The sequence below is a fragment of the Musa acuminata genome, chromosome BXJ3-3 (genome assembly GCF_036884655.1).
Source record: "Musa acuminata AAA Group cultivar baxijiao chromosome BXJ3-3, Cavendish_Baxijiao_AAA, whole genome shotgun sequence".
NCBI lineage: Eukaryota > Viridiplantae > Streptophyta > Magnoliopsida > Zingiberales > Musaceae > Musa > Musa acuminata.
In genome coordinates this window covers 10,061,932-10,085,016 of record NC_088351.1, presented here as the reverse complement: position 1 = coordinate 10,085,016, position 23,085 = coordinate 10,061,932, and the positions used below count along the sequence as shown (strand labels likewise).

General features: G+C 37.1%; 1 protein-coding gene across 1 annotated transcript; it reads right to left on the bottom strand.

Annotated features, from left to right (window-relative positions):
- Nucleotides 1-83: 83 nt before the first annotated feature.
- LOC135633451 (protein RRC1-like) lies at nt 84-21,141 on the bottom strand. Its single transcript, XM_065142903.1, has 18 exons — nt 20,984-21,141; nt 20,663-20,741; nt 20,417-20,552; nt 20,230-20,275; nt 13,864-13,918; nt 12,048-12,185; nt 8,261-8,380; nt 8,008-8,173; nt 6,427-6,539; nt 6,235-6,300; nt 4,851-5,072; nt 3,775-3,833; nt 3,531-3,615; nt 3,253-3,390; nt 2,944-3,168; nt 1,811-2,595; nt 1,517-1,695; nt 84-823 (listed from the first exon to the last, which is right to left on the bottom strand). Exons 2-18 carry the CDS (start codon nt 20,726-20,728, stop codon nt 555-557), a joined length of 2,868 nt encoding a protein of 955 aa, XP_064998975.1. The 5' UTR covers nt 20,729-20,741; nt 20,984-21,141; the 3' UTR covers nt 84-554.
- Between the last annotated feature and the right edge of the window lie 1,944 nt (nt 21,142-23,085).

The window sequence follows — 23,085 nt, the reverse complement described above, 5'->3', positions numbered from 1 at the left end:
ATAAGAAGACTCAAAACAGTTTTAGGAGAAGCAATCTCTCGCCTTGAAAACCTAGCACTGCCATAATAATCATAGTCAACAACTTGAACCAACTGGAAAGCTCGCCATGATTTTTTTCAATTATACAATAAACAAAGGTTAGATCTCCAATACAAATTCGACAAGCATTGGTTAACAAATATGAAAAAAGAAGCTCGTAACTCATCACCGGCTAATATGGCAAATTTGAATTCTACAAACAACTTGTCCAACATAACATAAACTAATGAAGATATGCAAACTACTCCATTCTTAGCATAAGAGGCATTATTTTCAACAAAGCTTGCGACTAGGAGAGCTTACATATTGTGATGGAAGAGGGTCTTTCCATAATCCCTCTGAGACCAAGTTGACCCAAGTGATGTTCACATCAATAAAACCAAGGCCTGCTTCCACCTCCAAAGTCCTTGAAGCAAAGGTTTTGACGCACAATCTAGACCTTGATGAGAACATCTGAAATACCTTTGAGAACAATCTGTCTTCTGGAAGCCAATTGCTGCTTTGGATTCAGCTGCTCACTTCTCATTTCTCCTCCTATCTTTCTCCCTGTCCCTAGTCTTATCGCGGTTGTGATGATCATCCCTCTCTCTGCTCCCGCTCTTCTCACGTGAACCTTCTCTCCCAATCTCAATCTCATGCGACCTGTCTCTATCACGGTGTCTTTCTCGAGCCCTTTCTGATGGCTTCCTCTCAGGACTGTGGCTATGACTCCGGCTGCGACGTCGCTTCCTGGTTGCATCACGGACATCATCCCGCTTCTCCCTCCTTTCAGAAGATCTCCTTTCTGCAATTTCAATGGTTGTCATTTGAACACATATCCCAAAGCTAACAGAAGAGAACCAAGTCCATAAGCAACGAATGAAAAAAATAAATAAATCCAGCAACATCAAAGAACTTCAATCCTACTTAAAAAAGAAGATGAACCATGCTAATAATGTGCATGTTAACCTTGAAACTCTATGCAAGATAATGTGCATAGCAAGCTAGTAAACATATTTAGAAGTGCCTGTAGGGAATCTGTCATATTATAGCAACCACAATTGCCTGGCTTGTTGTGTAACAGCGTTATTGTTAGAAGTGCATTATTTTTAACTTCATAACTTGCCAATCAAGATAGGAAAGTCTTTTTCGTTTAGACAGATAACTTTCCTTCTATCTAAAAAGGAAATAAGCATGCCAATTTTTCAAGATAATAAATGACTTCTTCCGAAAGCTATACAAATGGCTCCGTGCTAGGCTCCACAAGTATAATTTGCAATCTAAAAACAAGCCAAAGATATAAAGTAAATAGAACATGATCAGTCATCACCTTCCTCCATGAACATGATAAAAAAATCAAATTTTCTTTTAACTCTTCCAGGAAAAGTACATCCATAACATAAAATGCATGGCATTCTTTTGACAAAATGGATGACCCAGAAGCTGAACTAGTTATACTCTGGATTTCAAAGTAACTTTAGGTCCTTGATGCACCTACCAGATGAACTTTTCTTGCTCCCTATATCATCTGTAGTATCTGACAAACCAAAATCAGATTCAAGCTGTCTTCGATAAACGGCTACCTTCTTGTCTATTTCCTCGGCATTTCGGAGGCCCCGTTCCTCAAGCGATTCACGGTACTCTACTACTGCAACTTCCAGACGTCTTAGCTTCTGTCTGTGGAGGAAAGAAAAGGAAGAGATTGTTAAAACAGACACTGAGGTACTTTATGAACAAAAATTACTTGATGACTTCAAAGACATTTTTCCTAAAAGAAGCATGTAGAAACCACCTCTTCTCTTCATTAATAGAAGTGTCAGGATGAGTATGAACATTAGGATCCATGTTCACTTCAGCACCGGTCTTCCCAAGATCCCCAGCATTTTCGCTTCCAGATGAATAACTCAAACCCAAACCCTGAGAACTTTTATCTTCATCATCACTACCATCATCCTCTCGATTCCACTTGGAAACTAAAACAGGATCAGATTTTTCTTTCTTGTTCGGAGCCACTACTGTCTCGAGTGAAACAGAGCCCTTATCATGCCATGAAGTTGCTCCTCTACCAAACTGATTAAGTGCAGGGGGGCTTTTTTCTGTCTCAACATTAGTTTCTCTTAGCCCAGCATTACTAACATTCCAACTGCTATCATCTTTTGTGTATCTGTATAACTGGTTTTGCCCATACTTCATATCGTCCTCTCGATCGTAACCTCTCTCTCTTTCTGCTTCGTCTAAATTCAGCAGTCTTGCAACCATCATCTCTCTACCTCCACAGAGAGATAAACCATTATGTCTGCAGCGCCTCTCAAGCTCAGCCATAGGAAGCCCTAATAGCTCTTTCATGGCTGCTCCCTTTCCCACTGCCAGTGCAGCATCCTGGTTAACCTTACCTCCTTCATAAGTTTCTTCATAACTTGTTTTATTTTCAATTTCTGGCGCATCACCACATATGGAATGGAAGGGCAAAACACCTGAGTTCCCTGACCGAAGAAAAGTTGCTCGCAACCCATTCAAATATGCATCCGAAAAGAGAAACCAATCGGCCCATACTTGAAGAACCTTCAGAACTCGTTCCTGTCCAGCAAATGCAAATGAGCAGCAACAATTTAAAGGTCATCAGAGATACCAATTACAAGTCTCATAAAAGCTCAAAAGTGTCGTTAAGTACCAAATTTTGCAAGTATGTAGTAACACGTATCATGTCAGTTAAAAAGGGCATGAAGCAAAACAGCAGACTATGGCATCGAGCATGCTGCAACATGCTCACAGAATAGGCAAAAAGCACTATCACACACCAATATCTCACAAAATGTGGTCCTGGCATGTGCTTGGATGAACACAGGACAGCATGGCATGGCAGGTAACAAACCATTACTGCTATAGGGCCTAGGCATGATACTTCTTTCAAAGAAAGATTATTACCTTTAGTGCTTCAGCAGTGATCCTTCCCGTAATGCTGCGATAGAGATCATTAAAGCTCTCCATTATGTCAGGAAGGGTGGCTTCAAACTTAGTGCGGTATGCAGAAGCATTCTTGACTGGAGCACTACTATTGTGGAGGATGTCAGATACCAGCATAAGCCTTGCAACTTTTGTTGGTACAGGTGTTTCCTTTAGAGTCAATGATTCTGTAAGGACCTCAACTACCTGCATTTACATGATGCAAAACAGGAAAGTGTTACGAAGCCGGGGTGCAACTAGCGCATGAATCTGTAACACAAGGTACATTACCTCTCCAGCAGCATCAGCATTATCTAAGGAAAATCCCATAGCTTCTCTGATCTGGCTTCTCTCCAACGTCAAGGCCCGTAACATATCTTCAAACTCATCTCGTTGGGGATCTGTCAATGCACGCTCCAAATCAACCCGCTACAAGACAAATGAACTATCAGGGGAAAGCAGTCCTCACCACGTATCAGTTCATAGCAAAACTTGCAGAAGATATTCTTAATAGTATATTCTCACAGAAGAAAGAAAAAATCCTATCTTGTTCTATTAAGAAACCTCACCTTGCTTCTACCAGCTGCGAATGTTGAAGTAGATTCTTTATCATGTTCAGGACTTCGATTGACCGGCAGAGGAGGAGGAATCCATCTGAATATGACATTTTGGATTAGACTGAATGCTAATCAGAACTAACAAGAAAAATGATTATAAAAAAGGTACAGGAATTAAGCAGTAATAAACACTGAAAACAGTCATGTTGAGCAAATGGAAACTTGCATGGAAGATGAAATTATGCATGTAACTCACCTTCCACTACCAGTAATCATAATGAAAGGCTCTGTCCGCCATCGTTGAAGGGTGTCACCCTGCAGTTTCACAAAGGACAGCATATTGCATTAGATTGGAGAACAAAAGCATTCTTGTTGAATCATGGAATACTGTCTGTGTACTTGAATTTTCAGCTTTCTCGTGTCAGATTGCTCACTGAACTCACCAAAGATTTACCATCACATTAAAGAAAGATACTTCTATTCAACATTTCTATTGCTTTTTTTGTTAATGGAATGTACAAAAACTATCATATATTGAATACACAATGAGCAAAAGAGGAAACTTTTCTTCATTAAATCTAAGATTTTTGAAGTTCTTAATAGCTCACATCCATATCATTTAGTAAGAACTTGTCTAGCTCTCCTGCCTTAGTAAGAAGATGTTGATGTTCAGTTGACATTAGCAAGAAGATATTGAACATTAGCGAGAAGATGATGACATTCAGTAGGTATTAATAAAATATATTTTTGCCGACTTTAAGTAAGAGAAAGTATTGGACATGTTAGAAAAGGAGATGATGAAAAAAATCTTTAGCTTAGCATGAACTCTATTGTTCTTTATAAAATGGTCTTATTAAGGTACCACACTGCACCCAATACCACCCAGCTTGCAGAGAGGTGGAATAGTATACCACTGACAAAAATTCTAAAATATTATTGAGGAGTCAGTATAAGTTGGTATAGATGGTGAAAATTTTACTTGATGGCACCAATTACATAACAATCAGCACAGTGGGCATGGGTATCCATTCCTGAGACTAGAAATGATGGGATGCATCAGAAAAGTGAAATTGGTATCTTGACAAACAAAATTATCCTGACATCTCAGGCATTCAAGAAACACTGGAAGGGGATAACTGAAGAGGAGCTCAAGAAAACACTGGAAGAGGTTATTATCTGAGTTCTTTTCAGGTCAGGAGCATACTCATTCTAACCTCCTTATCAGAATAAATAATTTAACCTATGGCTAGAAATTCTCAAAATAATTTATAATGGAAACAATTAATAATCTCATGCCGCTGCATCGAAAATAGTATCAAAAAGCTTATAAACCTGTGCAAAGGAATAGAGTCTCCAGACGTAGTATGTGTGTTCCTTCGATCGAAGATCAAATAGGAAGTCAAAAAGTGAATTTCCACGACCTCGCTCCATGACAGCTTGTTCGAAAGCACATCCACCATCAAGAACATACAATGCCATTGTGTCAATCACATGCCGAAGGTGATCATCCTCTGGAGGAGCAACCACAATGTCTGGAATATTTGGAGTAAGCACCTAGAAACAAAAACAAGCACTTAATATGTATGTTTTCAGAAGGAAAAACTAATGGTCTGCAAATAAGATAGGAACACTTTGATCCCACACTTAATATCACCAAAAATGATATTATTAACTGGCCATCAAATGCAAAAGAGACAATATAATCAGTTAAAGATGAACTTATAATGATCTCTAACCATATCTTTTTCCTGAGGGAAATGGACTTACAAAACCAGTGTGCTTACAAAGTCCAAATTTCAGAAGAGTTAAGATCACATATCATACAAGAAAAGATGTCATACCATATTCAGGCATCAAGCTACTGAACAATTGAGTTAAAAAAAATTCTTAACATAAACAAGAATGCACATAAGATGCTAGAACACAAGTTAATTTGACAAAGTTTGATGGCCTAAAAGCACTTCTATATATAAATCTAAAATGATGCAGTTTTACTGTTAACCGGAGAAAGCAGCAGGGAAGGACTAATGAACTGGCAGAAACCTTTTTTTTCGGTTATCATCAAAAACAACAACTAGAAGGCTCTTATAAATATTAATGTGATGAATATACCTCAATACATTATAATTATAAGTAGCATTAAAAAAAATCTATAAAATGTCAATTATTTTATCATGATCTGAATCAGAAAATAGTAAGAAATAATGCTAGAAACGATCAACGTAGTTGCCAAAGTTGTTAATGTTATCTTATAGGTATTTAACTTCACATGACCATATTTGTATTCTGCAGGCATTTCTGCCTTTTTAAGCATACCATGAATATGGATCACACAGTAAACAAATCACTGGGTTGCCCTAGGTCAAGTGCAACAGAACCCTGGAGATTCTGCAAAATTACTCTGTAGATTTTATAGCAACATGTAAAAGGCATGCTAATTTAGGTTTTTAGTAACTTCTGCTCCTGCCTAGTTTTACCTAGGAATTTTAAACAGGGTTAGCTTGTTCACATCTAGTTGGAAACAATAGCAAATTTCTATTTATTACACACATCAAACACTCTTGGCTTTGTAGCATTGCTCAATGTACGACGAGATGTTGAAAGGACTGTAACCTTGGATAATAGTGAAAACATCAGCAACAAGAATCTCAGCAACTCATTTCCCCAAAGTGATGAAATGATTAGTACATAAATGTTAATTAGGTAGGTTACCTACCAACTCGGAGCTTTGAGTTGTTGTTACTGGTGCTCCATCGGGTCCAGATATTATGACAGTATTGCCCTGCCAATAACACAGTAGAGATGTGTTGACTATCAACCAACCAAAACAAATTTCTGCATATGATTAAGTAGAAAGCAAGTATAGAAAACGATTTTGGTAAAGAAAACTCAAGAAAAGCAAAAGAACCTCCTTATTTCTGATAGCCATGTGACCAGGTGGTGGAGCAGGCAGTGCCTGTGCAGGAAGAGCTACCGATTTACCCCAGCCAATTTTCAACTCATATTCATAAACAACTACACCTGAAACATACAAGCTCAGAATTGTAAATGAGGTAAAACTACAAAAAGAACTAATTTGTGAACTAGAATTCAACCTCTCTACCACTTTATAACAGCAAAAAATATAAATCGAAGCCAAGTAGCAATTAACGTGCACAGTTTTGTAAAGGTTAATAAATGATATCAATAGAAGATAGCTAAAATAGCTTGTCAAAAGTGTCCACCAGAAAACAAGCAGATATTCTGTTTCTGCAGAAACAACCAATACTGGTGAGTCACAGATCACAAACTAAAACAAATAGCGTACATTTTCAAGGCTGAATCTAGGAATTGTTCAAATCCATATCAACATCCATCAATGCTTTAAGTTAATAACCACTGGTCTGGGTAAAGTGGGCCTGATAAAATCTATCCAATTCCATTTAAAATATAAATGAAGCCAGAAATGATTACATAAATGTGTCCATAACAATGTTAGGCAACACAAGTCCCCAGATCACTAAAAACATTGACTTGGAAGAGAAGGATCATCAGCACTAGAGTTTAGTTAATTTTTATATCCTACTATTCCAATAATAGGATGACACGGGCCTTAATCACATGGTTGTCCATGAGGCATCCTACTGTGGTGCACACATGGCAATTCTTAATCGACTTATTTGGTAGAAGTTTGAAAAAAATCTAATCCAAAGATATTTTTGTTAGTGATATCGCAGGGAATTGCATGTGCACAGAGACAAGTTAACCACTCAGGGCAAGGTATGTAAACAGTTTGTTTGTTGGCAGCAATCTACATAGGCATAGCATGAATGCCTGCTTGACCAAATAAGCACCATAAACTGTTCTCAGCTTAAACACCTACATACTGCATAGCACATGCATTAATCTAATTAATGGTTGAGTTCACTATTTTTTACACATTAAATAACCCACTCTTTACTTGCTACTATACCAGAAGCATATAATCTAATTATTTTTTATCACCAAAGGCAGAGTTTCATTAGTGTTCAACCACGTAAAAGATCAAGTTATCTATTAAGTAAGAATGGTCATTTGATCTTTCCTTGTTATTACGTTGTTCCTCCTACACTTTACATCTTTTTTTTTACTCCCTCTTTCCTTACCCTTCTTTGTGCTGGTTTTTCTACCTAAAAAAACCAATTATATGCATTGGAGTCTCTATATTACAAAGACAAACGACCACTTAATTGCTTAGATAACTTTGCTTAGTATAATAATGTAAAAGCCACAAAACAAAGTGTCACTCACACAGATATTCAAGAGCTTGATCTTTTTTATTTATAACTTGCTACATATAAGATCTTTTAATAGTAAGAAAAAAAATAAATTGCTGCACCTCATCACCTTATTAGAAAATTTAAGCATTTGATGTGTCCTATAAAGAAAAGCAGCATGAAACATGCAATGCATAAACATGAATATACTCAAACAAAAGCTTTTGTTTTCTGATGACCAGACGTAGTCGCACCTTGCATTTCATCCTTGGCAGCTTGTCCGTCAGCTCTGTTCATGAAAGCAACAAAGCCACAATTTCTTTGCCGCCTCCGTTCCTCTTCCGTTCGTGGCCACATAATTTTCACACTGGCAATGGGTCCAAACCTCCCGAAAGTCCTTAAAAGGAAATTTTCATCCACCTAACATGGTAGAAAGTAGCCTGACAATTTTAAATCACTTGAAAGGTACTTGTAGAACTAATATTTGAAATAAAAATAATGACAGACCTTAGGGGAGAGATTTCCAACATACAAATTTGTGGTTTGAGGATCTCCATCATCAAATGACCCTGGAAACTTACCACTGGGATCAAAATCATCCGGTAGCTCATCAAAACGGCTAAGCGGCTGCAAAGAAGTAACCAATTTAATTATATAAGATATCCCAATATGCATATACAACATTTTAAAATAAGGTTACATGCATATATGTGAGTAATAGACAAACAATGTAATGGTTTTAGCAAAATAGCAAAAAGCTACAGGAGAACATTCGCATCCATTGAGTTAGATAAACTGATAAAGAAGGTTTGCAATACACCACATTAGCGTACTGCAAACCAAGAGAAGAATGATATTTGCCGATAAACTCTAGACCACATTCGCATCATTTTGAACTCCGAGAAAATTGTCCCTTGTAGACATTGCAAGTAACCAAATGTTTGCATACCTATGAAGCACGAACACGCTCGATTCAGTGGTGTATTAGTGTCTGACATGTGTCAGACACGGATTCATCGTCGACATGACCGGACACGTATCTGACACATGTCCAGCTAAATCCTCTTTTATTTTTTTTATTTTTAATTAAGTTGGATTCGAGATGGCATGTTGGACTCTTCCTCACCACGAATGGAGCGAAGGCATCGTGAGACCAAGATTTCTCACCGCAAGCGAGAAGCATCCGGAATCCTTCTTCCTCACAGATTCCAAGAGGATCAACTTTACGTACCTCAACACCCAACCGAACCCTTCTTCCTCACTAGCTTCCCTTCTTCCTCACCTTGCTGTCGAGCCCTCCGCTTCAAGCTTACCTCTGCTACAACTACGTTGACATTGGACCCTTTGCCTCAAGCCCACCTCTGTAGCGATCGTCCTGCCGGACCGTCCACCCAGAGCCCCTCTCTATCGCAACCTTGCTGCTGTTGCATTGTCGAACCCTCCGCCCCGAGACCCCTCTACCGCAACCATGTTGTCGTCCCATGCTCTTGGGTCTGCGACAACTTCATTGACGTCCAGTGAACCATCTTCCTTAGCAACATCCAATGAAGCTTCTTCCTTGTAGGCGAAGCTTCTTCCTCAACAGCATCCAACACCCGACAAAGGTAAATTAATTTTGTTTAGATTTTGTAAAAATCACTTATTTTGATTATTAACATATTATTAATCTGTTTTGTTTTTTTAATCAGGGTTTTTTTACTGCTGTTAAATTGTTAACGTATTATTAACCTATTTTTAATCTGGGTTTTTACTGTTGATTAAATTGTTAACATACTATTAACCTATTTTATTTTTTAATATAGTTTTTTACTACTGATTAAATTGTTAACATATTATTAACCTGTTAATTAACCTATTTTAGAATATTATTATTATGTTTCAGATTTTGCATCGTCTCGAAAATAAAAGAGTGCCATTGTGTCGTTAAAGATTTTGCATTGTTTCAGATTTTACATAGTTATTTTTGGCTGATAGATTAGTTGGGTCATGAATCTTTAGATTTAGATGGACATTTAGATTATGATGATTTTAATTATTTAAGCTTGTGTGATGATATTTATTTATTCACATTACTGAGTCTATAAAATTTAAATATATAAATACTATAAAACTCATGTTAATCATATATTATAAATATATATTAAAAAAATACATGTCCTCGCTGTGTCCATATCCTAATTTTTTTTAAAATGACATGTCGCTGTGTCTGTGAGGTGTAGTGTTCATGTCTATGTTTCTTCGTTGCATACTATATATATACACATTGAACAGTCAAGCATAATGTCGGTTCCAGGTGTGCGTGTACTCATCTGAAAGAGTAATATGTGGAGTGATTTCTCCTTTAGTTTCAATAACATGCAAACCCAGGTTACTTAAAGATTTCTCTGCAGATTCTTCAAGCTAGTATTGCATTTTTTATTGTATCCAAGGCAACTGTTTAGGAAAAAAATTCTTACCCAAAAATTCTGATGTGACACTGGTACCAGCTCACTGGCTACAAATGTTTTAATGACCTTTCACCATTTTAAAGTTAGTTGCATGTTGAGACAATTACAAATTATAAGTATGAGTATGACCATAAGAATCTTTATCAATGTAGCATGCTATAAATGAGGTTACAGTACCAATGCCTAAAATCCATATAGACAATAACACATTTATCTGATTGAGTTGCAAAAGGCAATATTTTTAAAAGCGATCAATGCAACTGGATATACATGTGCTATCACTGTATTAAAAAGGTCATTTACCACTTAGATAAGTAACCACATATCCACAAATGCAGCCACACATGCAACGGTGTACATTAATGTGGGTGCTAATGCAGTTCGGTGCAGGTATGAGAAAATGTGATCACACGTGGTTTATATTTCCTCCTCAATAGCATCAGTTTTACTAATATACTATTTTAATGTTATGACATGAAAATGGCATAACCTTCACCAGATACACCTTAATAATTTTCTTATAACTTATTGCTTTAACTCTTTAAAAAATAGAACTATCATCCTGAAAATTTTGTGATTTAGCCACAACACATATTTGTCCATTTTTAAAATTGAACATTATATTATATTTTCTCTGTGTATTTAAGTAATGCCCACATGTGCCCCTACATGCAGCCTTATACCATAGATGCACCATGTGGTACCTTGATCACCCGCAAACCATGGCTGCTTTTTCGAATGCTGAAGGATGGTGCTTCAACCATGGTTCAAACATGGGTTGATCCATGACATCAATAAAACTATTCAAACAAATCTATCAAAAAGAAAAATGAGTAGAACCATTCTGAAAAAGTGTAAAAAAAATTCAGTGGCATTAAAGACGATAAGACACAGCAGGTATCTAATGCAAATTTGTTGACAATTTAAGCCATTTGCTAAAAATAGCAAACATACAAGCATATGACATTTATTCTAGTTAGGTAAAAAAAATACAAGTGACAAACTACAAGCTATATTTATGATTTTGTATCAAGTGAATAAAAAAGATCAAAAATATCAAATAATATTAATATGACATCTAAAGATCAAATATGCCATAAAAAGATAAAACACAAAATATAAGGATAATTCATGTACATCATACAAAATAACTACATTTTCTATGCAGCTGTGTAAGGTTATATGAAAAAAGGGCTTATAAAGGACATATAGCAGTGTACTTCAGTAGCAAAAGCAGTTGATAAAAGCAACAAAAAAAGTTTCCATAATAAAAGCAGATGTTGTTATGAGTGAGCCAGCAGGATGTACCATAAGCTTTAAAGTAAGCAAAAATGATTTCACAATTTCCACAATCCAAAGTATCTCACACTACATAACCATTAAGACAGTTGCACAAAATGAAATCACAAACTGCATACAGGATTAAGCAAAACACATAATAGACAAAGTTGTTTCGCAGAGATGTAATAACCTAATTGCAGAATCCATTAAGATATGTTGAACATATAACCAGTGGTTTAACAAAGGTAGTGAGAACAGTTTGATTGGTTGATCTGGGTGATCCAGATAAATATCAAAACATTGGATAGGTCAAATGTTACTAAGTTAATGAGTAATAGATGAAATGGCAGCTTATTTTGGATATTTTGTGGTTTCAGTTGACATGTTAGTTCACTTCATCTTCTTATTTCTGTTTTGGAGGATGATTGCTGGTAATTTTCCTTTACCCTTTATTCAGACCCCAAATGTCAATTTTGGCAAAACAATTTCAACTACTAATCCAACCAGAAAATCCGAGTTAATAGTAAAATATTTCTCAAACACATATGATTGAAGTAACTACTTACAGCAGAATTATCAATATGCCGCCCTTCACGTTCTTGATTTCGCTTCTCCCTCAATTCTTGCTCAAACTTCAGCTCCTCCAAGAATTTATCAATATGACGTGTTTTTCCCTTTTCCTTCTCCCTAGGTTTCTCCTCATCCTTCAGCAGGTAACAAAAATGGGTTTCAGAGATTCTAGGCACATTTATCACTTTGTCAAGCTAATAAAGCACAGCAGATCATAGAGGAGGATCTGCCCTAAGCATAATAACTCTGTATTGCTTGGTTGTTTATATTGTTGAACATGATACATGCTAAAACAACATTTATCACAGATGACCAGACAAATTATTTTGCAAATGATTAGCACGAAAAAGCTAGTGCATGCAGCAAACTGAACATGTGACAACAAAGACAGCTCAGACATTTTCCCACCATCCATAATTCAGAAGTATTTTTTTTAAATCCCTGTTAGTTATTAACTTAACCAGAAAAGAGAAGAGTAAGGACAGAAAAGGAGGGAAAAAAGGGAAGCGATGAGAGGAGTGAACATCACTTTACACACTCTCATTTAGATGAATAGAAGAGAAAGTAAGAATTATTCCTTTCTCTGAAAGCAAAATTGGGTTTGGAGAAATTCAGTTCACACTCACTCTCTCCAATTCTCTCCTAAATAATTTTTCACCACTCTTCCTCCAATTAGTATAACCAGACAAGAAAAAGCAAATTTCTCACTGAACTTTTTCTTCTCTACTCTTTGCTTCTGTGCAACCAAGTAAGCTTATATCTCTTTGAATTTAGATCTTAAGTCAGTGCAAAATCATGTCAACAATAGAATGAGAAGGATTTCATCGCCAGTCTATACCAAGTATTGGCTAGCCAGTGGATACAAACATTATGCCCCAGTATATTGCTGAGTGCAACAAGTCAACACAATATGTAATGTGCCAATTAATTGGGTCAGCTAAATGGATCTTCTCCCACCATTGAGCAATATACTACTATGCAAAAAGGATTGAATATTTATTTAAAATTTTAAATTATTATAGTTAATAATATATACACCCTATACCACTTGGCTTTGGACCAGTGTGGTCAGCACAGACCAGATCTAAAGTCATGATTTGCCATTTATAAAAACTAGGACCACATTCTGTTGATTGCAAAGGGTTAAACTGATAATAGAAGGTTTAATACTCAAGATGGTGAAGATAAAAAGTTAGTTTTAAACCCAGATAAGCCAAAAACTAGAACAAGCCACTTAAAGAGGGGAGAACGAAAAATGGGAAGGGAACTAGCCTTATAACCTAATTAGTTAGCTGGGTTAGCAACCAAACAAAAAAGGAGAATCAAAATTAATTTAATCTAGATATACCATGGAATAAGTACAGCCCAAGCTAAACTTTGAAATAGTAGTTGGAGTTTTCCTTGGTCATCTTCTCCAAAAAGCAGAAACGAAAAGACACTAAACAAAGTTCAAGTAAGATGCAGCTTCAACCTAATTCAACTCAATCCTACGTCCATCCAAAAGAAGAGGTCTGACTAAGTTCACATTACATGAATTAAAAATCTGTGATCCTTTCTAAAAGTTCTTATGTTTGTTCAGGACTCTTATGTGCAGTAGAAACCCAATAGACGGCTAAGCCCAAAGAAGATGAACACTAAAACGAGACAATGATTAAATATAATCACTCTTTTGTTGTCTAAGCACAATTCTAGAATCAATTTGTGAGCTACAACTTTGTTAATGCAACCATATCCAGTGTAAAATATTATTCAAATTATAAAAATGCCCAAAATTCTAGACATGCATTAGTTTGAAATGAAGTCGCATCTAACCTTTTTCTCCAATTCCCTTCCTTGAGATGGTGGTGGCAGAAAAGATGGCACATACCTAGAGAAAATTCAGTATCATCAAGAATACATTTCAAACACAATTATACAAGTAAACTTGTACAGTGCAGATTTAAACATATATATACATGTGTTATTTATATATACATACAAATTTCACCCATATAAAAACACATTAATGCAATTGGCACATAATGGTCCCGTTGCATAAGCACATTGATGCAACCATGCTCCTAGATAAAGTCTAAATTAGTTAGATTTAGTTTAGGGGTCAAGTCAAGTTTATTTATGATTATATTTCTGTAATTGAGTCACATTTAACTGGATCTAAACATTTTCTTAAAATTAAGAAACCTAATGATCAATACAATGCACTTATATTTCTGTATTTTTTGTTCAGATTATTCAAAAAATTAAGAAGGGCGTTTTTAATAAAATCCGATTCTATGTTTGTTACTTTAGGCTAACTAGACTTCCATAAGTCCAAAGGGGTATCCAAGTGCATCGTATGATCATTAGGTTTCCAAAAGATTTTGATAAGATTTGATTACGTAGAGAATTGTCCCCCTATTTGTTTGCTTAGTAATCTATCTTATAAATAGGGATTAAATTGAAAGACTTGTATATGGAAGTGTTAAACCTTTTCTGTTAACAATATATTTTTATGTAGTGTGTCCTTAATCATCCTTTTCTCATTCCTAATATTTTCATCCTGTTTCTGACCTCCATCTTCCCCACAACAGTATTCTACCTCCTTTTCCTTTCACTCTATTTATGGACTATCTCTTCCTACAGTCAGAAATTCATCATGATTATAATCCCATCTAGCTACCACAATCTTCTACCTATCCCATCTCTCAATCCTTTATAATATTTGTTTAGCTTGTGCTTGCATCAGTTTGGTACCCAAGTTGTACTTGCACCGTATGTATATATGTCTTCACTCATGAAATCGTGGAAAACAGGCCTACACAACGATTAAAAGTGTTCCAAATGATAACCTTTATGATGCAAAGATAAATTACATCCTGCATGTGGGCAACATGCCAAAAACCATAGGCTGTCATTTCAACCAAACCAGTATACAGGGTATGTATTGGTCCAAGCATGAACCGATATGCGGACCAACCCCATTTCAGGCAGTTCGATCCGACCCATAAAACATTAACAAAGACAAGAAAGCCAATTTAATTATGCTGGTTTAGGGCTCACGTTCGCAACCCCTCCTTGCCATACAGGCAGAGCCTACTGACGTTGGTCGTTGTCTGTCACCCACTGTACATCACCAATTTTGAGTATGTTTCCTCCTCCTCCTTCCCCCTCTTCATTCCGTTTTCTCCTACTTCTTCCTCTTCCTCCACAACCTCCTCTTCTTCCTTCCTCTTCCTTCCTCCTCTTCCTCCACCACCTCCCGTTCTTCATTCATCTTCCTTCCTCCTCTTCCTCCACCACCTCGCGTTCTTCCTTCCTCTTCCTTCCTCCTCTTCTTCTTCTTCCTTGTTGAGTCTTCAATATGCATCGATGTACTGTGTCTCCACACATCGTTATCGATCAGACAACATAAGAAAAAGAAACCAAACTTCCAGACTCATCAATCACCAAAAGCCTTGAGATCCAAATACCCATGGACTTAACAAATATGACCATATGGAATTCTAAGAGAAACTAGTTTGGCAGTAGATAGATAATCTTAGACTATTAAGGAACATTGTCCACAGTTCAGTAAGATGTACCAAGCCAATATATGTAGAGTCTTTTTTTTTTAATTTTGTTATGTACGTTACGCTAAAGGCTAACAAACATGAACCAAAGTTTGGAAGGGAAAAAAAAAGAACAATAATATCATCTTCAAATAATAAAAGGGCAGCCAGAGATTCAGGCTGAGTCATCAAGAGTGCTACTTAAGAAATTATAACTTAAATAAACTATTCAAAAGGTACTCAACAATTTACATCATTTATTGCATATATATCACACTAATGATGCCTTCCTAAGCAGTGATTTCAATAGGCGCTCGGGTGCTCGCCTAGGCGCTCAAGCGAGGCGAGGTGAGGCTCGAGCACCTCGCTTCAAAGAGGCGTCACCTAGGCGTTCGCCCGAGCCCAAGCTTCGAGCGAGCGCCCGAGTTAAATTAGGCGACTGAACCAGTGTTTTACGTTTGGTTTGGTCTCCGATGCTTTAGTTGGTTCGATTAAACCAACCAAACCACCGATATCAGCCTCCCAACAGCCCTCTCGCGACTTCCCCAACCCTAATCCTGCTCGTGATTCTGCCACTGACATTTCCTCTCTACTGTCACTGCCTCTCTCCGCTATCGTTGCCTATCTTCGTTGCTGCTGCTCTCCGCTGCCACTGTCGCTGTTGTCGTTGTCACTATCGCCACTCCCACTACCGTTGCTGCTTCTCTCAGTCTTACTCTTACATCACTGTCACTGCTACCGCTGCCACAAACGCTACTGTCGCTGCTTGCCACTATCGTCACTCCCGCTCCCATTACTGCTATTGTTACTCTTACTCCCTCTACTCACATCGAGTTGATAGTATACTGTTAATAGTATCTTAACAGTATACTAATTATATACTAGTAACAATATTTATTTTATTTATTAGATTAATAATATATTATTTTTATTTTAATAATGCTAATTTTTATTTATTTGAAATTATTGTTATTGTTTTGAATTTTGAGATTTTTTGTTAATGTGAAATTGTGATTATGTAAGATTTTCTATTTAATATCATATTTTTATTTAAATAATTATATTTATTAATTAATTTATATATTTTAATATTTTAGCGTCTCGTTTCGCTCGGGTGAGCGTCGAGCGCCTCGGGCATTTTTGCACCTTGGCACCTTTTAACGTATAATGCTTTTTAAAATCACTGTTCCTAAGTCAAATAGTGAACTTTCCCCAATACTAGAATACTAGGGAATGGAGCTCCTATGCTTAAAGTCTAAAGCACTAGAGACAATAATCAGTTAAATGATGATAGCCATTCAAAAACTTCTCTACATTTGGGCGTGGGATTATAAAGTCGAAGGAACATATGTTGCCACCTTTTTAGCATAGCAGCATTTACCATGTAATACTGATCCAAATGCCTCTTGTGCTAGATAGAACAAGCCAAATTTGATCATTCCTGTGTCAACATAACCAACACAACTCTCGGGGCCCTTTGCATGCCAGATGTACTGATCAGCACAGCAATTCTCATGGGAGATTATTCTTGCTCAGCATGTGCCTCAAATCTAATACAAAATGACAGAGAGTTTGGATATACTTGAGCTAAGACTTTGAGGGGCACAAAATACTAATAAGGATCCTAGAAAGTTGACTGGCCATGAAAATCACCTCATAGCTTGTTTGTTCATATTTGAGTCATACATGACAAAACCTCCAGAAGCAAAACCCTAAGGCTCGGAAATATGACAATTTGGGTAAAAAAGGAAGAAAAAGAAAAAAAAAACCACTATGTACATCTCCTTAACAGTTTATTATATCCAACCATGTGATTCTGACACCTTTGACTAGGTATGAAATACTACCTTTAGTTCATACCTAAACTATATAATTTATTAGGAGATGAATAAATATGTATTACTAATAAGATTATACCATTATATTGTATGTTCATGAACTTTTAGTAGCAAATATGAATTTCAGGTTAACAAGTATTAAATACACAATTGATTTTCATTGAATGACCCATACTCCAAAACCTGAAGATAATTTGATTCCTAAATAACATTACAAACATGAAACAGTGCCAGAGAACAAATCAATGTAGAAGCATAGCAAACAAGTGTTTACAGACACTAGCATGGTAATAATTCAAAGATTATGCAAAGTAATTGGTAAAAACATTTTTAAAAAGCAAGAAGCCACATATGAACATGCAAGTTTTTTGGTGCTTGGGCAACCTTAAGCATTCATTAATGAGCACAGTGCCTAACCCAAACACCAGCCACCAGGAAGTACCAGATACCCAAACTGAAACCTAACAAACATCCAGGCAACTACCTATATGTAGATGGTCACATATGATGATTATTGTTAATCAAGTAGGTTGTTCAGTTAGAATCACATCAGTGGTGGTGAACTTCTTTGCCAAATAACCAAATCATGTGTCTTCTATCTGATCTTTTGTCTTCTTTTGCATTAATTATAATTGTGGTAGTATTTGTTTCCCGGAGATTTAGGTTTGTTGAACAAGTCTTTTATATAGAATTGTACCATGATATACCAACAGCAAGAAAAAAAACCATGAAGTCCCACCTTCTTGAGGCTGCAAAATATGTCTTTTCCTCACCAATGAAAATGATCTATACTAAGGAGTGATAACAATGGTCAAATTAATCGCCATCACTATCACGTAAAACCTCCCTCCTTTTTCAGACTTGCAACCTACACTAAAAGAAAGATTTAAAATAACCATAGTGTACTTCTCAATAAAATCCTTGGTCGTCTCCAATGACTTCATCCAATGATTGGTAGTGTAAAGACACAAAAATATCTCACTCTCAAAACTAAAATATAGGAAGAATAACAATGTAACTGTTTAAAAGACAACAAAAAAATTATATAACAAATAATTGCTTTGGTTGCTAAGGTAGGAGAAAGGGGAACAACATTATTATAACTCCTTCCCGTAGCATCAAAAAAATCTAGAAAATATAACTTGAGTAAATTATGTCCACCAAGTTTCCTAATGTGATTAACAATTTTTTGCCTCAAATTATAAAAGGACAACAGATTAAGACTAAGAAATCAGAACAACCAAATCACTCTTGCCCGAGTTTTCTGTCTCTCTAGAAATTTTAGTTTGACCATACAAAAGGGAAGGCTTAAGTTATTTTTTTCCCTTTTCATTTCCTCTTAGAACTTATTTTCTTCATTTCTAATCAGACTGACAGTCACAAGTTAATGAGGCAAAAATTAACACCAACTAGTACAGCATTAGATGCCAAATTTTTCTCCCCTTCTTTTGTTTTAACTTCTGGCTTATCGTTTCCTTCTCTCTTTTTGTTAAATGAGTAACCAAAGAGCCTTAAATTTCTTTTCGATGATCTTCCCAGACCTACCTTGTTTATGAATAAAACTTTGGTGAGCACAAGTTTATTACTGTCTAGTTGTTTGATGCATCTAGTTGCTAACCTGCATGCATAAGATCAGCAAAAAGAGTTTTATTAGATATTCTAATTGCAATCTGTTTCAATGTATTATATTATATGCATATATATCCTGAAGCCACTCCTAAAAGATTACTCATCCTATGTGGGTCACTCATAAAAATGAGTTTGGCATAGGCCCTATAAGTTAGTGAGAGAACCACAGATCATTATATTAGGGAGATATATTTGTGCATTCCTAATCTCTTCTGATGAAGCATGAAAGCTTCACGTTCATCTGCTCTAATGGTAGAAAGTTGATGGTGACACACCAGCAGCACTCGGTGATGATGTGGCAGCAGCAACAATAAAGCAGCGACCAGTAACTAGAAGTACAGGTCATTTTCTTTGTTTCCACCTTTTCAGTCACATGTGTACAAAATCCGTGACACATGATTTTGGAAAAAACAGACCTCTTGTGAACTATTTTGCATAATGCAAAGCAAGCTAGATCTTAAGAAACACATCAAATATAAGACAATTATATAACAATTGACATTCCTAGATATAAATTTGTGTCAGATCAAAATCCTCATCAAACAAATTTATTTTATAATACTGACTACAGTAAAAACATGATACACCAAAGTTCAACGAAAGGTGGAGACAGTACCACAAACAAGTTTTTTTTTTATTTTCATCTCCTACAGTGAAACATACCAGATAGTAGATGACTATGCATATTCTTAAAGAACTGCAAAATCCAGCTAGTGCATGCCATGTACAAGAGATTAACTTATATACAGTCCAACTACGTCTTAACAATGGGGCCTATGAGGATGGAGGATTACAAGCCACCACCTTTTTCGACAAGAGAGGCAAAGCATAAAGTCTAAGCAGGAAATAGACCCCACTGACTACATCAACCAGAATAGAATTGCCCCTAACCTGGAAAGACTATGAACTACAAAAGAAAACAGATATACTCCACACGAAATGTTTAAAGATCACAAATGCAATAATCTCTAAAGAAGATTATTTGTATGTACAAAACATTAAACAAATGATATTAATTCAAGCACCATTTACTCGAGAATGCTTAATTCCTACTAAATGAGCGGCATATTGTCAGCCTTCAATTGTAGTCTGATCAAATTATATGAAAGGGGTTCATTATTCTAAGCATGGAATATGGCTAACTCCAAGATTCCGCCTTTTGAAAATCAAGTACATTCATTTACCTACTTCCCTTCTTTGGAACAGATACCCCATCTTTGGACTTTCCACCTGCGATTGCCGAATGAATAAGGCCAATCCTTTTATTAATTTGCACTTATATAATAAGAAAATGCATACATCCATAAGATAAATAATGAAAAGGAGCTTGTGGTAGATACAAAAAAGAAATTTCTCGTTCTAATAACTAACCTTCTGGGCCGGCCTTAAGCTTCTCATTTGGATCAATGACCCCTCCCCTGACAAACGTCTTCGAACCAGGAGTATTATCGCCCTTAAAGGACTCCACAAATTCAGCATAAACACGAGCAGCTTCATCCTCTTCTCTCTTCAAAGTACGCCGCAATTAAAGAAAATCGCACACATAAATAAAGATCGTTAATCAAGAAGTTTCACCCTCGCTTCCACGACATTTGAGAGAAATTGAAGGCCACTTACCTTCTTTCTCGCCTCTTCAGCTTCCCTGTGCCTGTGGAAAGGTATCTTCTTCTGGGACGAGCCCATCCTGTGCTCCACTCTAAACCCACCAAAACCGCATCACAAAATGCAAAAGGGCAACAAAGATAGGGTTTTTTTTTCTTGCAAGAAAACAATAGAAAACAATTCCAATATAGCACATAAGATCTTTGGATTTCGAAGGCAAGGAGAGAAAATCGATCGGTCATGGACAAAAAGGCCATAAAAGACAGTAGCGAATAAAAGCTCAGCACCCCACTACTCGGAGAAAACCCTAAAGCGAGAAGGAACAGAAGGGATCACCTGAGCGGAAGGCTTGGACTCCGATGGTTCCAAAAGAGAAGATTATTAGGGTTTCGGGGGGGGGGCGACGGCGAGCGACGGCGCCCGCCGAAGAGACGAGGGAGGGCTAACGAGAAGGGCTTCCGAGTCTCGACAAATCTTCAATTTACGCCTCCGGGTAGAAATTATTTGGTCCTCATGATTTGCTTGTTACGTTTCCCGTAAACTTAATGCGATGGAATCGTGGGTCCCTTCTTGATGGATGATAACAACCGTCCGATGGAGGGTAACCAAGGAGGATGTCAAATTACAGATATATCCCTCTAAATTATTTATTTACGTACATATATTTATAATGAATTTTAATTAATAACAACAAACACCGTTTAAGAATTTTTCGTGATGCTATTTTTAAATATTTTCATATATTAATTGTGTTTAGAATTCAAACTAGTAAGTGATCACCAATAATTAATGAATACCCCAATTTTTTGATTTATTTCAATAGTCATATTGCGATGTCATAGATTTGAACCATTTAATAGAAAATTAACTTTGCCAATGTTAGGATCGAGAGCACTAAGAGGGGGGGGGGGTGAATTAGTGCAGCGGAAATCTTACAGCGATTAAAAACCAAAAGCTGCGTTCGTTCAAAAACTATTATGATGCAGAAGCAAATTTTCAGTTTGTATCTAAGTGCAGTTTGCGTCTAAGCGCAGATTGCGTCTAAGCGCAGTTTTGCGTCTAAGCGCAGTTTACGTCTAAACTCAGATTTACGTCTAAACGCAGTTTTACGTCTAAACGCAGATTTACGTCTAAACGCAGATTTACGTCTAAACGCAGATTTACGTCTAAACTCAGATTTACGTCTAAACTCAGATTTACGTCTAAACGCAGTTTTACGTCTAAACGCAGATTTACGTCTAAACGCAATTTTACGTCTAGACGCAGATTTACGTCTAAACTTTGAAACTCGTTTGTATACTCGCAGAAAGCAGTATGCAGTTGAAATCAAGACGTAAACGTAAACTGAGATATGATGATTGTGCGAGGAAAGCCGATTTACGTCTGAATGCAGTTTTACGTCTAAATGTTGAAACTCGTTCGTAAAATTGTAGAGGACAGTTTGCAGTTATCAATAGGATCAAAATGTAAGGGTAAACTGCAAAGAAGCTCGTTCGTAAAAGCACGGAAGACAGTTCTGCAGAATCAAACGTAAACGTAAACTGTAATGTATGAAAATACGAATTTACGTCTGAATGCAGATTCGGAAGAACAGCACTTAGAACTTGTTCGTGAAAGCGCAGAGAGCAGTAGTAATGAAGGAGGTTTGCAGTAATGATAAAGTGCTCGAGAATAAACGCAAACCAGAGATTTAGAGTGGTTCGGTCAGCCTTGACCTACTCCACTTTTGGCTTCCTCCACCGACGAGGTTGCCGACGTCAACTAGGTGCCTTCCTTCAATGGGCGAAGGCTAACTGCCCTTTTACAGTTTCTCTCCTTTTGACAGGCTCAGGAGACAACCTTTACAGACCTTTCTCTCCTCACTTTACAACTGAAAACTTGAAGAACAGAAGGAGGAAACTTAAAGGCTTTACAACACTTTTGAGCTCTTAGAATCACAGAAAAGATCAAGATTTCGGTGTAGGTCTGTATCTTTTCAGTGCTGAATGGGTGGGGTATTTATAGGCCCCAACCCAATTCAAAATTCGAGCTCAAAACGATCAAATCGATCAAATCCCATAATTCTGGGATCAGGCGGTTGCACCTCTTGACCGGAGAGGTGGCACCGCCTGGCAGAGCTCGAAGACTGAGCTCAGGCGATTGCTCTTCTCTGCCAGAGCTCGAAGACTGAGCTCGATGGTTGCATCACCTGGCAGAGCTCGAAGACTGAGCTTGGTGGTTGCACCACCTGGCAGAGCTCGAAGTCTGAGCTCGGTGGTTGCATCACCTGGCAGAGCTCGAAACTGAGCTCAGGCTGATGCACCTCTCTGCCAGAGCTCGAAGACTGAGCTCGGTGGTTGCATCACCTGCCAGAGCTCGAGACTGAGCTCAGGCTGATGCACCTCTCTGCCAGAGCTCGAAGACTGAGCTCGGTGGTTGCATCGCCTGGCAGAGCTCGA

Coding starts and splice junctions, on each gene's coding strand:
- LOC135633451 (XM_065142903.1), bottom strand. CDS start 20,728: ATGGGCTCGTCCCAGAAGAAGATACCTTTCCACAGGCACAGGGAAGCT. Junction 12,186..13,863: donor GAAGGGAATTGGAGAAAAAG/GTTAGATGCGAC, acceptor TACCTGCTGAAG/GATGAGGAGAAACCTAGGGA. Junction 3,616..3,774: donor ATGATTACTGGTAGTGGAAG/GTGAGTTACATG, acceptor TGTCATATTCAG/ATGGATTCCTCCTCCTCTGC.